At 41.8% G+C, this 13,421-nt stretch overlaps 1 protein-coding gene and 1 long non-coding RNA gene across 2 annotated transcripts; one reads left to right on the top strand and one right to left on the bottom strand.

Annotated features, from left to right (window-relative positions):
- Positions 1 to 904: 904 nt before the first annotated feature.
- LOC106012529 lies at positions 905 to 5,106 on the top strand. Its single transcript, XR_001185078.2, has 3 exons — positions 905 to 1,028; positions 2,473 to 2,547; positions 3,799 to 5,106. It is a non-coding gene; the product is annotated as an uncharacterized LOC106012529 (long non-coding RNA).
- Positions 5,107 to 6,522: 1,416 nt separating this feature from the next.
- LOC118478185 (piggyBac transposable element-derived protein 4-like) lies at positions 6,523 to 7,547 on the bottom strand. The gene has a single exon (XM_035971231.1). The coding sequence runs from the start codon at positions 7,540 to 7,542 to the stop codon at positions 6,523 to 6,525; it is 1,020 nt and encodes a 339-aa protein (XP_035827124.1). The 5' UTR covers positions 7,543 to 7,547.
- Positions 7,548 to 13,421: the final 5,874 nt, after the last annotated feature.

The raw sequence follows: 13,421 nt of genomic DNA, 5'->3' as shown, positions 1-13,421 counted from the left end.
CCCTAAAAAATTCCGCATTTTCATGACGTACCAGGTCTGTCGTAAGGCAACGAAGTGGTTGATGTTAATTTTATATATCTTTGTTTGTTGATTTTTATATCTACCAGTACATGTGTACTAGCTTCAAGTCCTCTGATCGTCACTACTATCATGCACTTCCATATTTGAGCACTACACCAAACTCCTTATTAGTGTCTAAGTGTCAGTGTCAGAATCTGAAGGCATTTTTATGTTGTTTTGTGAGTTTTTGTGGGGTCTTTATATAATGGCTACTTTTGCTAAATCTGTTATTTACAGTCCCCGTTCTCCTGCACTATGAATATGTTTGTTAGTATGTGTGTCTATATGTATGCACATATCTGTGTGAGTACGTATATGTCATGACACTGTGGAATCAAGCGCTTGTCTATTTTTGGGCATGTGGAGTTTTTGGTATCCTCTGAAAGCTCTTTCATAAGCCTTGCTATCAATGAAAAAAAACCCATTTATCTTGCATAGAAGTCGAGATATTTGCAATTGAAGCAGGTGAAGTTGCCTGCTTTCTGTGGTAAAATTATTGATAAAATGGCCGCCAAAGTTTGATAGCTTCAATAGCTTGAGTGTCTATGAGAACTGTAAAAACATGTTATGTCTTTACTCAACATTTTTCTGTAAAATTCATATTGAAATGTGTTTTATATGGACACAAAAGGTGATGAGCCAAATAAAAAAAATTGATAAAAATTGCCAAAATTGAAAAAAAAAGCCTGTTTCTTCGATTTCGTTTGACAAGCTCCTGACTGATTTCACCATGATTCTTCACATATGTTGTGTACATGTGTGTGAATGTGGGTTTGTGCAACAGTATAATTTGGAAAGATATTTGTTTGTTTGACAGTGTTCACAGTCAGTGTTTATCTATTGTTTGTCTTTGTGTCCTCAGCTATTGTGGTGACACAGTCTGCCAAGGTCATGGACCTCAAGCTGGCCATCAAGAGACACTTCACGCTGCGACAGATGCGCACAGGGGGCAGCACCCGAATCAGCTGGTACTGTGTTTGATTTTTATATGTGTTTTATATATATATATATGTATATATATCATGTGCGTATATTATAGTCTCTAGCATGCACATAGCAAACACACTTGTGGTGGACAAATTTTCAGGTCAGAAGTTTGGTCTTTAACGTTTTATTTGTATATTAAATACAAGCTTGTAGATGAAAAAATTTGTTCATGGTGAAATGATTCCCACTTTCCGCCAATTTCACTATACTATGTATGCTATACTGTTTATGTGTATATTATATCTGTGAAAGTTCGTCACTTTGGTCGCCTAAAACTTCCGAACCACTTAACTTTCGAATTTGAAAAAATTAACTCTGGTTTAGAATCATTGAAAGGGTGCACAGTTATATTAAAGAGTCTGAAGTCACTGTAATTTCATTTTAATAGTAATAATAGATAGCATTTATATAGCGCTCTATTTTCAGTTTTTCATTAGTTTCGTTTAGATCTAATCTTGGGAAAGTCCATCTTCTAAGATGCCATGGCAACAAGTAAGGCTTCCGTTCACAAGCAGTGCCTACTGATTCCACTATGACTTGACGATCGATTCTTTTGAGTCCGTTAATCGAACGTCATGGGTACCCACCCAGTGTTTATATTACTGTGGAGATGGCGTGCATGCTCCAGGCAATAATTCAGTCATTTCAAGGTTAAGATTTTTTTTCCAATAGACTTATGAAAATGAGTGGTTGTGTAGGAAGTTTTCATGGCTCTTCCCCAATGTGGCTTAGCCTTATCAGAATTAATGACGAAGGCCGTTTTACTTTTTTAACTTTTCAGTGATAAGATGGGTGTCAGAGGCATTGATCACCATTGCACTGGTTTTGTTTTATTCATTTTACTCCCAAATATTATTTTTTTTCACTGTCTTGTCATGTTAGGAAATAAAAAACTCGAGTGAAAGAAACAAAGTGTGTCGTCTCCTAAATGATTTTGTAAAACATTCATATAAGCAATGGATCCATTGTGTTTGGGTGGGTGTGTGTGTGTGTTTTATCTAATCTGTGTGTGTATATATGCTTCATTCAGTGTGTATGGGTGTGATTTATCCAGTGTTTGTATGTGTGTGTGTGTGTGTTTACTTAATCCAGTGTGTAATATATGTATTTTTCAATCATTGTATGTGTGTGTACTTAATCTAGTGTGTGTATGTCAACATGTTTTTCATTTAGTGTGTGTATGTAATGTATTTAATCCTTTGTTAGAGTGTGCATTTCATCCAGTGTTTGTCTATGTACATTTCATCCAGTTTTTGCGTGTGTGTACTTCATCCAATGTTTGTGTGTGTGTGTGTGTATTTTATCTAGGGTGTGTTGTATTTACAGTGTAATTCAATTTGTGTGTGGGTGTGTATTTCTTTCAGTGTTTGTGTGGCAATTATTTCATCTAGTGTTTGTATGTGTGTATTTATCTATTGTGTCCAGGAGCCACATCTGGAAACGTCACTGGCTCAGCTACAACGGTGAGAAAATGACGGACGACAACCGCAAACTGAAGAGGTGAGTGGGATTATTGTCTGGGTTTTTAATCCTGGTACGTTTGTGATTTGTGAGGCATTGTTACCTGACTGCTCTATGTGTGGATGATTGACGGGTGCTCTGGTGTGATTTGCTCTTTTCTATGAAACATCTATCATCCTTATCTTTCCTCCTTATATGTTTTTCTCGCGTAACAACGCCTCTAAATCTTTTGTAGTGGGTGGTTGGGGGTGCTCTAGTGTGGTTTGCTCCTTCTTTCCTATCAAAAATCTATCGTCCTTTTCTCTCCTCATTTGTTTGTGTATGTTACTCTCTTGTAACACGTCTATTCTTCTGGCGCTCATATGACCTTATGCAGTTGCGAGTGCCGTAAAACCTGTACTAAAACAAAATCAATCAATCGATCAACATCAATGAACAGAGACTAATGTCTGACCAAAGCCATATCAAACTGACATTCCTGAAATTTCCATTCTTTATAATACAATGGCCTGGCACCTATTCACAAAACAGTGTAAATACTCTCAACAGATTTCCAAGTTACAATTATGAATTCATTTTGGCTGGCATTAAGGAAGTCCCTGAATTTATGAAGTTTTTTCTTATTAACGATGTCACTCAAAACTATGATAAATGACTTTGACGAGTATTGTTAACATACTGATTTGTCTTTATCATTATTATTATTATTTTTATTAGTATTATTGTTATTGTTATTATTATCGTTATAATATTGTTGTTATTACCACTACCATTATTGTTGGGTTTTTTTTTTTTTTTGGGGGGGGGGGGGGGGTTGTTGTTATAATACAAAATGATAATAATTATTAAATAAGTTGTAGTGGTATCAGTCTTCTTCTTCTTCTTCTTCTTCTTCTTCTTCTTCTTCTTCTTCTTCTTCTTCTTCTTCTTCTTCTTCTTCTTCTTCTTCTTCTTCTTCTTCTTCTTCTTCTTCTTCTTCTTCTTCTTCTTCTTCTTTTTCTTCTTCTTCTTCTTCTTCTTCTTACTTCTTCTTCTTCTTTCTTTTTCTTCTTCTTTCTTCTTCTTTCTTCTTCTCTGTCCCCTAATTGGTCCAGATTGTGTTAATTGGAAGTTTACAACACATATATAATAAGCTGTGTGAGAGCTTACTGCTTTCTAACTTTAGTTGTTTGGTGAGGCTTGCTGGTCACCACACCTCCTAATTGGTCCAGATTGCTGTAACGGATGTGTGACTGTTTCTGTGTGTAACATCATGTACATGCGTTTCTCTTTCTTTTCTTTTTTTTTCAGTTACGGCGTCCGTAACCGTGAGTTTGTCACGTTCGTCAAGAGACTACGGGACAAGTGAGTGCCGACACGTGTCCGCCCTCTGTGTGGCTGGATTCTGGACAAGATGGGAGGCGAATTGTTTCGCACGGCTGTCTAAATCACTCCAAAACTGTCGCTTTAGAGTTTCCGGCAAGTGCTTCCCACCAACCACCCCGAGGTGGTAATAAAACACCTGTAGGCTGTGCAAGGTACCGGTAGCGTGGCGGCAGAACATGTCATCGCCTTAGAATTACTCTATGCCATCTCTGCATTTCTTTGTTTTTAGAAAATTGTAAAGTTTTGGGGTATGTTTTCTTTCTGTTTGTTTATCAGCAGATTTTCATACTACTGAGCAACCTGGGTTGGTTTATAGAGTGAGACATAATTCTAGCTGAAGGCGTAGATTTCTTGGGGGGTTTTGCAGCCCAGCTCTATCCTCGTCCATTTATCAACAAAGTTCTACTCGTACTTGATGGATCCATCTGGGCTGTACTGGAGCGCACAGATGTTTGTCATGTTTGCATTCTTGCTAGAGTTTAATGACTTCACTGCTCCCTCTCCATAGTTCGTAAAGTTCAAGAAGAAGTCATGCCTCAAATGCTGGACATCATAAGGCTTGGGGTTGCTTCTTGCCGCCTGAATCAGTTGGACATAGTCCAGTGGACAGAAAATGCCCATATCCTTTAGTCGAAGCTCCACTGTCGCGTGAACGGAGTCGACTTCCTTATGTGTTGTCTACGCTCAAGAATTTTCTGTTTGACTGTCTTATTGTTCTTTACACTGAAGTACTGCAAGGCTGTGCCCAGCATCTTGTTTCGATTCTGGTATGTGCCTCCGTCGGAGTCCTTCAAGGTAGGAAAGAAGAAAGGATGCAAACTCGTTGGCTGAAAGTCCACTCTCGGCTTCATTCCAGGCATAGCATGTGACATCTTTAGAACAAAGGTCATACACTGTATAACTGTGCACTGCGCGTACACACACACACACACAGTCCCCTCTATCTCTCCCCTCTCCCTCCTCTCTCTCAGACACATGGTTAGGACAGACTCCCATAGAGCTGATAGAGAGGGCCCAGGCCGCCAGGGTTTCTCTCTTACACATTGTACGAAATGACCGCCGTGAGCATGCATGTGGCAGTTGGGTCGCGACGCTATTGCATGTGGCAAGCCTCACGGACGGGAGAGAGCTGAGGTTACGAGAGACACCCGCATATCCAATGTAAGCAATACGGACAGGCTAGCAGCATGGATACATTTTGTAGTTTTAACCGACCCAGTCAATGTTTAGATCTTAGAAAATAAAATTAAAATCAAAACAAAACAAAAGACCAAGATCTACAGTTTTTAAGAACATATAAGTAAAAGTTTAACTTGATTAAAAGATGAGTTCAACAGATTAAACTAATCTTATATTGTTACTTAGAAAACAATAACAAGTGGTTGACTGTGATGAGGACAAAATGGGGTGGGGGTCGTTGAGTAATAAGTGCGAGAGATAATAGAGGAAGAAGGAGCAGGAGGAGGAGAAGATTATAGAAAGGGGGTTAGTTAACAGTACATATGTAAAACTCACTTTCTGTTAATGCAAAAATATAATTGTTTTGGTCAGGTGGTGCCTCATCGGAGGGCTGGTCCTGCACTAAGCGGTTGTTGAGGGTCTTTGAGTGATGTTTCATGAGCATCCGAATGAACAGAGACACAGCTGCCTTGATCATCTGCACACCATGGTGATAAGCACTTTCCAGAAACACTTTGCCACGCACTGTTCACAAACTGCTGCTTGTACTTTCTTTATCATTTGTTTGTCCACTGCAGCTTTGGGATTCGAATGTGTCAAGATCAACTGCTTCAGTTCTTTGTCAGCAGCTGCAATTATTCTAAAGAAGTGGTTTGATGCTGTAAGTCCCACTCTGTTTTTCCGGCGCACTAACAAACATTCAGTATTGCCGTTCAAATCAGGAATTTCTTCAGCCAGAGTAAACAATTGAGTTGCACAAGGAGTGCTACTGATCACAGAACAGATCCTTCGACACACATGGCCAGCAATGTAAAAAAGGACTTTATTGTGGTAATCAGATGGTTTTGGGATTACCTCAAGTACCCTGCTGTCAGTTCGAGGGCATGGAGCGTCAGTGACATGAACATCATCAATGTCTGATGGCATAACATAAACCGAGCCATTATCACCACTAACAACGTCAACAACAACATGATCACAGTCATATATATTTCCATGAGTGAAACAGCTGAAAGATAATTGAACTTGTCCAGAAACTCTGTTTCCCCAAGCAAGCTGGGGTAGACTGCCATCTCTTTGCACATCTTTGATGCTGTCCTGTACCTGCCTTCCTGTGTGGATGAATTGTCAGGTCGTACTTGAGGAACTGAACTGGAAACTGTGCTACCGATAAGGCCTGTACTTTTGTGTTCCAGAAAGTGGTTGTCATGGATCAGAAATTTATCATATACTTGCGTTTGAAGATGAGTCCTCAAGAAGATGTGGCAGCAAGGCAATTGCATTGACAGGTGAAAGTGGCAAGTACAAGTGGTTGGCGTCACCAGCTTGATGCACTCCTTATGTTGGAATTTGTGACTATCATTACCATCCACTGAGGCTGAGTAAGGCACCCGCTTCCCCAGGTCTTACTCACGGAGGATATTCTCTGCCACAGAGATGCTGATCGCAGCAGAGAATATAGCTTCTTTATCAGGATTGTTTGTCTTGTAACGCCACACAATGCAGTCCAGGACAGTACTGTCCATAAACTTTTGAATAGAGCTCTCGTGCATGGTACTCATGAAAACAAAATTTCTTGCACAAAACAACGTCACAAAAGGAACATTTGTAGGAGGACTGCATAGCGTAGCCCTTCTCTGTCTTTTTTCCATCTCGCAAGCAGAGAACACACACTTTCCTTCGCCCTACAATGCGCACAACTTTGTGCACATCAAGGCTCTCTGGAGCTACAATTGCTTGTGTCGTCGCACGACGACCAGGCAGTTTACGGCCGGTAAAGCCATTTCGAAGGGCCTCAGCGACGTCGACCCTGAATGCCAAGTGGTCATAATGTTTATTGACGTCATATTCATGTTCTGATTTACTCCACAGTACAAAAGCATTGTAAATAGCACCGTTTATGAGATGCCATATGGCATAGCGCCACCACTTTTTCCCAGGCCGGCCCACAGGGTAGTAACTGAGCTGCTGGTCGAACTTGTCCACCCCACCCATAAACATGTTGTAGTCAACGAGTGGAAGTGGACGTCGATCCTCAGCCACACCCATGGGTCGGTTGCTGGACAACAAATGGACAGGCCTCTTGTCATGGAAACTTGTGGCGACAAGGTTCCCCTGCTGCAGCTGTTTCACGTCGCCCTTTTTCAACTTTTTGTTCATAGCTTGCGGGAGGCCTTTCCGGTTTGTCATGATCGTGCCACAACAATACGTGTCGTGTGACAGGAGATGTTTGGCAATTTCCACTCCATTGAAAAAGCGGTCGAAATAAACATGATGGCCTTTCCCGTAGTGGGGTTCACACAAATAATCGACCACCTCATAGGACAGAGGCTTTCCCGGATTTCTACGACCATTTTTCCCCGTATAGAAGTCAAAACCGACACAATACCCACTTACAGCATCACACACTGTCCACACTTTCATCCCCCACTTGGTTGGCTTCGCCGGCATATACTGTTTGAAGCCTAGATGACCTTTGAAACCAACCATGGTCTCATCCACGCTCAGCTCTCTCCCTGGCACAAAACACTGTCGGAAAGTTTCCTTCGTGACATTTAGAGCATTCCGAATTTTGAAGAGAGCGTCAAAATTCTCTTCCCCACGCTGAGGCTGACGACTGTGGTGTCCCGGCAATGAAAAAAGCGGCTCAGGGCTTTGAAGCAGTTGATGGGCATGACAGAACTGACCCAAGGATCGTTGTAGCGTTTATCCTGGGACCAGTAGCACCAAAGTCGAGGAAGGGATCGCACACCAAACATAATTTGTATGGCCAAAAAAGCCCGAAGCTCCTCTGTCGTTGTGTCATCCCACGAAGCGTTAGGGGTGGCGGCAAGACACTGCTCTGCGTAGCGGTTGGTTTCCACGACCAAGGTGTTGATGAGGGTAAGGGGAAACATCAAAAAGAAAATGTCCAGGGGACAGGCAAAAGGCTGCAAACCATGACGAGGACCAGGAGCCAACCTGAAGTCCGCCATCTGGATAGGGGTCGCCGGGTTGGACCACGGACCGTCACTCGCTGCAGAGAGTGGTCATCACCATTCGTCGCTGCAGGGGGTGGGTCATCACCATTCGTCGCTGTGGGGGGTGGGTCATCACCGTTCGTCGCTGCGGGGGGTGGGTCATAGCCATTCTCTGGATCTTCAGGCTGTGGAAAACAATGATTTTTTTAAAAATATGTCAATGTGCGCATAGTAGATATTTACTTGCCCTCACACACATACAACAGAAAAGGACAGAGATACTAGGGGAGGGGGGGTGGGGGTGGAGAAGCCGAGTGTGTGTTTGTGAGTGCAGGCATGTGTGAGAAAGAGGGAGACCGAAAGAGAAGGGGGGGAGGGGGGATTACTCAGCTCCCACACTTCATTTCAGTACACATAAAAGCTCATTCATTACCCAAACTCCAAACGAGTGCTACTCAGAATCTATAAAAGTCTATCAATAAAAGATAAACATAATATATATGCTAATTCTACATATTTCTATACATTCTATATGTAATAGGAAAACATTTTTCTTTCTATATATCTTTAAGATATATAAAGATATCCCCCTCTCCCATGCACTCATAATACAGCATGGCACCCAACATCATTGTCATGAGATCTAGATCTATGTCACACACATCGCAGCACGCGGGAGAGCCCACTGTTTTCTAAGCTTAGGCCTCTAAATATAGATAATACACAACCACAAACCAAAAACAATAAATAAATGAAGCTTATATTTACCTCAGGATCGTCCACAATAGTGTCTTCTTCCCAATCCACCTCAATGTCTGACTCTCGGTCGTTCTCAGTGTCACTGTGCTCCATAGCGAAAACAATAACAACGGACAATGGCGAGACTGAAGTGAAGGAATTCTGTGATACTACACGCTTCGCGATAAACTGTGTCACTACCTTCACCTTCGCGCTAAACTGTGTCACTACCTTCACCTTCGTGCTAAACTGTGTCACTACCTTCACCTTCGTGCTAAACTGTGTCACTACCTTCACCTTCGCGCTAAACTGTGTCACTACCTTCACCTTCGCGCAAGCTCGCTTATATAGTCATGGAATCTTCCTTTGTTCAGTAGCTAACGTCATATTCTAAATTTAGAACAAAATGCATCATTTGGTGACCAATGAGAGCTTGCGAAATAAGAGGTGTGTGACCTGTCGGTTTTTGTCGGGCTGAACAACGCGGGACACTGCGATCAGCTGTCGGTTGTTGTCGGCTTAAACAGTGAGCGGTGTGCTACGGCGTGTCGGTTTTTGGCGGGTTAAACACGAAACGGTTAGTAGACTCTTATTCTGCCTGGGACTCAGTTGCGACTTGTTTCATGAAGAGTTCCAGCGTTTTGGCAGACATATCTGTTCCAAGGTTCTGAGATGTCTGGAAACGACCTGTGACACATGAGAGTGGATGTGTCACAGATGGATCCGGGCAGCTGGAAAAACGGCCCCCAAAATATTGATTTCCGTAAAGTCTTTGTCGATGACAAAGCATGTCGTTTTGGTGGGATCATACAGTGTGGACATGAATGTCGAGACCGCTTGCAGGTAAGTGTTGTCGTCATTCCTCACGAAGGCATGCAGGACGGGAAAGCTGTGCCCGTAACTGTCTATTGCCATGACAGTAAGCAGCTGCATCAAGTACTTATTTGTTTTATATGTGAAGTATAGGAGCAACACATGGGGTAACCAACGAAGCATCTCCACCATTTCCCAGGTTGCAAAGGATAGGTAATTCAGTGCCCCTTCCTCGTCACGTGCAAACGCCACATGCCCTCTGTCATCCTTCGTGTTCATGATAAAGCCATCAACAACAGATGCATCCGACGATGTCCCCTTCAACTTCAATCTCAGGTTTTTCACATCTTGTGAAGCGAGGCATACTCCTTGTGTCTGATCGATGAGGCCTTTTGCCTCTGCTGCCTTGAGGGAAGTTTGTGCCATCATCTCTACTTAAGATACAAACTGCCCTCAATGGATTTTCAAAATTTACGTGCTTCTTCAAGGCTTTTTTTTCCTGAATTACCATACACTATGGTCTTGCCTCATACTGTGCACAAACACACACCGGGTTTCAAAGACTTCTTGCTCCATGTTTTGAAGGTGAAGCCATCATCCGAAGTTTACAAAAGCCAGGACCACTGCGTTCAATTTCTGGTAGGCCTACATTCTGAGACATCCATTTTGGAAATGTCCTTCCCTTCCTTCAGAATGCACTTGGTTCTAAAAAAAACTGTGACTGTATCCTACTTAAAAGCATCAAGTCTTGTGGACTTTAGAAATGCCAGGTAGCACAGTGCCCCTTCCTCGTCACGTGAAAACGACACATGCCCTCTGACATCCTTTGTGTTGTTGATAAAGCCATGAAAAACAGATGCATCCAACAATGTTCCCTTTAACTTCAATCTCAGATTCTTCACATCTTGGAAGCAAGGCATACTCCTTGTGTCTGTTCAATGAGGCCTTTTGCCTCTGCTGCCTTGAGGGAAGTTTGTGCCATCATCTCTACTTAAGATGCAATCTGTCATCAATGGATGGGGGAACCGACAAAGCATCTCCACCATTTCCTGGGTTGCGAAGGACAGGTAATTCAGTGCCCCTTCATCGTCACATTGAGGAGAGTACTTTCGAGGTAGTGGCTTGTCAAGACTTTTGGCAGCTTTTCTTTCAAGAAGATCAGATATACCTCCGCCGCAAGTCTCCAAATCAGATATACTGTCTGTGCTGAGGATGTTATGCTTCCTTAAAGCTGCAATAACCTCAGTTCATTTGGCCTGACGTTTAAGAAGTCGAAGTCGTCTTTTGGATTGTTGAATAAGTCTTATTTTCTTTTGCTCACTTTCCTTCTATTTTCGTTTCAAGCCAGCCTTCACAGGTGTGTCTGCGCTACACTGATTTGATGTTGAAGCACCAGGAGAACTGGGCAGAGAGACATTATCGTCTGTTTATGCAGGTATTAAGCTATCAGTGGTACTGGCAGTACTGCTATGACTTTGAGTGGGTATCATTTCTTTCGCTATAGCTGAGGCTCTTTGTTTTGGGGGCTTCCTTTCAGTTTTACTAATTTTCAAGTGGGATGGAGATGCCTCAAACACGCTAGGCACCGCCCCTGCTCGAAAACGAACAGAGGAGAGAGAGGTTCTGTCTAAGTTCTCCTCTTTGAAAAGACTTGAACACATGTAAGAATACTTGGACGGGTTAAAATCCACACGTCTGACAGCTTGTATCCATTTTTGACGTTGGAACTAATTTTTAAGAAATCTGAAACAAATCACAAAGACTTTGGTTCATCACACCCCCACACGCACATGCACGCACGCTCGCACACACTCATATTAATCACGGTAAATCGTCAGGCATTTTGCTTCATGTTTATTTTTTTTAATGCCAAACAGGATTAAATTCATTTAAATATAGAAAAAAAAATAATGGGAATCTGTAATCTTATCTACTCGCATCGTCCTGCCTGCAGCAATCATCTGTTTCGGCCCGCCATCCCTTTAGCCTTGGTAAAAACACTACAATCTTATTCACAGTCTGTTTTAAAATAATAAAGCATTCATGATCAAACAGTAAGACGTTTACTTAGGGTTGAAAAGTAATTTTGTAAGGCTTCGCTTTTCCTGATGAGCATGGTCATGAACAAATTATAAATGAGGTAAATTGACATAAAAGTTGTAAGCCATTTCAGGGACAACATTTTTGAATGACAGCAAGTCCTGATATTTTCTGGCTGCCATGGGCAAGCGTTCAGTAGTGTATCCAATGTTTTGGAGCTACTGAAATTCTGCAAGGAAGCTCAGCCCAGTCGTCTTCCATGGTCAATTTATACTTTATGTATGCACCATCAGCATCAGCAGAGTATTGATAGGCGCACCTTTAGTTCATGGACAAGCAGTTCAACTTCTGGTATCGTTCGAACGTGCATTGAATACCACCGAAGGTCGTGGTGTTCAGGAGTTTGACCACTTCAGTCTCTCTCTCTCTTATGCAGTTGCGAGCGCCGTAAAACCCCATACTACTAAAAAGACTCTTACTAAAACAAACAAACACACCAGCATGTCATTTGCAACATTGCCAAAATGTGTTGTATTTTGGATAAAACAGCCTACTCAGTAGCTCTCAATGTTTTTTCAGTTTGTGTAGAAGTATGCCATAAAATCATCAGATGCAGTGGTCTGTAATCTGTTCCGCATGATTTCATACTCTACTGCTGATGTACAATTAACCATTAATCTAACAATGCTTACGATAGTATCTCTGTCTTTGTTGCAGGTCGGGGTGTCGGTGGCCTAGTGGTTAGGCTACCGGACTCTGAATTGTGAGATACCAGGTTCAGGGGTTTGGGCTTCGGCTCAGTCCAACGTTTGTATCCTTGGGAAAGACACTTTTACATTTCGCCCGAATTTCCCACGTGACTCAGTCCTTTTGGAGATAGGCGTTAAACATTGAGGCCCCGCCTCTTATCATAATAGTGTTGATAGGTGTTAAACCTATACCATTTTCTCTAATTTAAGATTTATTCCTAACAAAAATATAAGTATAAATGGATATATTATATATCTATGGGTCTAGAATTAACTGTTTCCCTGCGTATTATTTTGGTTGCTCAGACGAATCACCAGATCGAGCCACAAGAACTTTGAGAACTGGAAACAGTATTTACTTGTCCAGAGTCAGTTACCTGATACTGTCTTCCTGTAACCACAACATAACCATGGAGATATCTGCTGAAACACAACGCTAGCTTTCTTTTCATTATATTTGAAGGGTAGCATATTGTTGTTTTACATAATATAACATATGTCTTCAGCAAATTCTTTTGAGCATGTTGTAGGAATTATGACTTGTCTTTTCTCCAGAGCAAGCTTTTTTTATTTGTAGGTCGGGACTGATTACAGGGTTATTTGTTTTTTGTTTTTGGCAATTTTACCAAAATGAGAGCCATTTCTGATATTTTAGTCACTTGTGATAAGTGTTTCTTTAGCTTTTGATGGTGTGGCTCCATCATCATGTTGTTTGTCACATTGCCAAAATGTGTTGTATTTTGGATAAAACAGCCTACCCAGTAGCTGTCAATGTTTTTCCAGTTTGTGTAGAAGTATGCCACAAAAATCGTCAGAAGCTGTAATCTGTTATCTTTTTCAAAGGATTTCATACTCTACTGCTGGCTGATGTGCAGTGCAACATTGATCTTACAGTGCATAGGATAGTATCTCTGTCCTTGTTGCAAGTCGGGGGTGTCTGTGGCCTTAGTGGTTAGGCGGCTACACTAGCCAACAGGGGACGGGGTTCCTGTTTCCTTTTTCCTGAGAACCGATTTCTTGCTGCCTGACTGCAAAATGAAATTCTTATGCCCTTTTCACATTTGACGGG

The sequence above is a fragment of the Aplysia californica genome, unplaced genomic scaffold (genome assembly GCF_000002075.1).
Source record: "Aplysia californica isolate F4 #8 unplaced genomic scaffold, AplCal3.0 scaffold00400, whole genome shotgun sequence".
In the NCBI taxonomy this organism is placed as follows: Eukaryota; Metazoa; Mollusca; class Gastropoda; order Aplysiida; family Aplysiidae; genus Aplysia; species Aplysia californica.
This window is presented reverse-complemented; position numbering and strand designations above follow the sequence as displayed.

Coding starts and splice junctions, on each gene's coding strand:
- LOC118478185 (XM_035971231.1), bottom strand. CDS start 7,542: ATGGTTGGTTTCAAAGGTCATCTAGGCTTCAAACAGTATATGCCGGCG.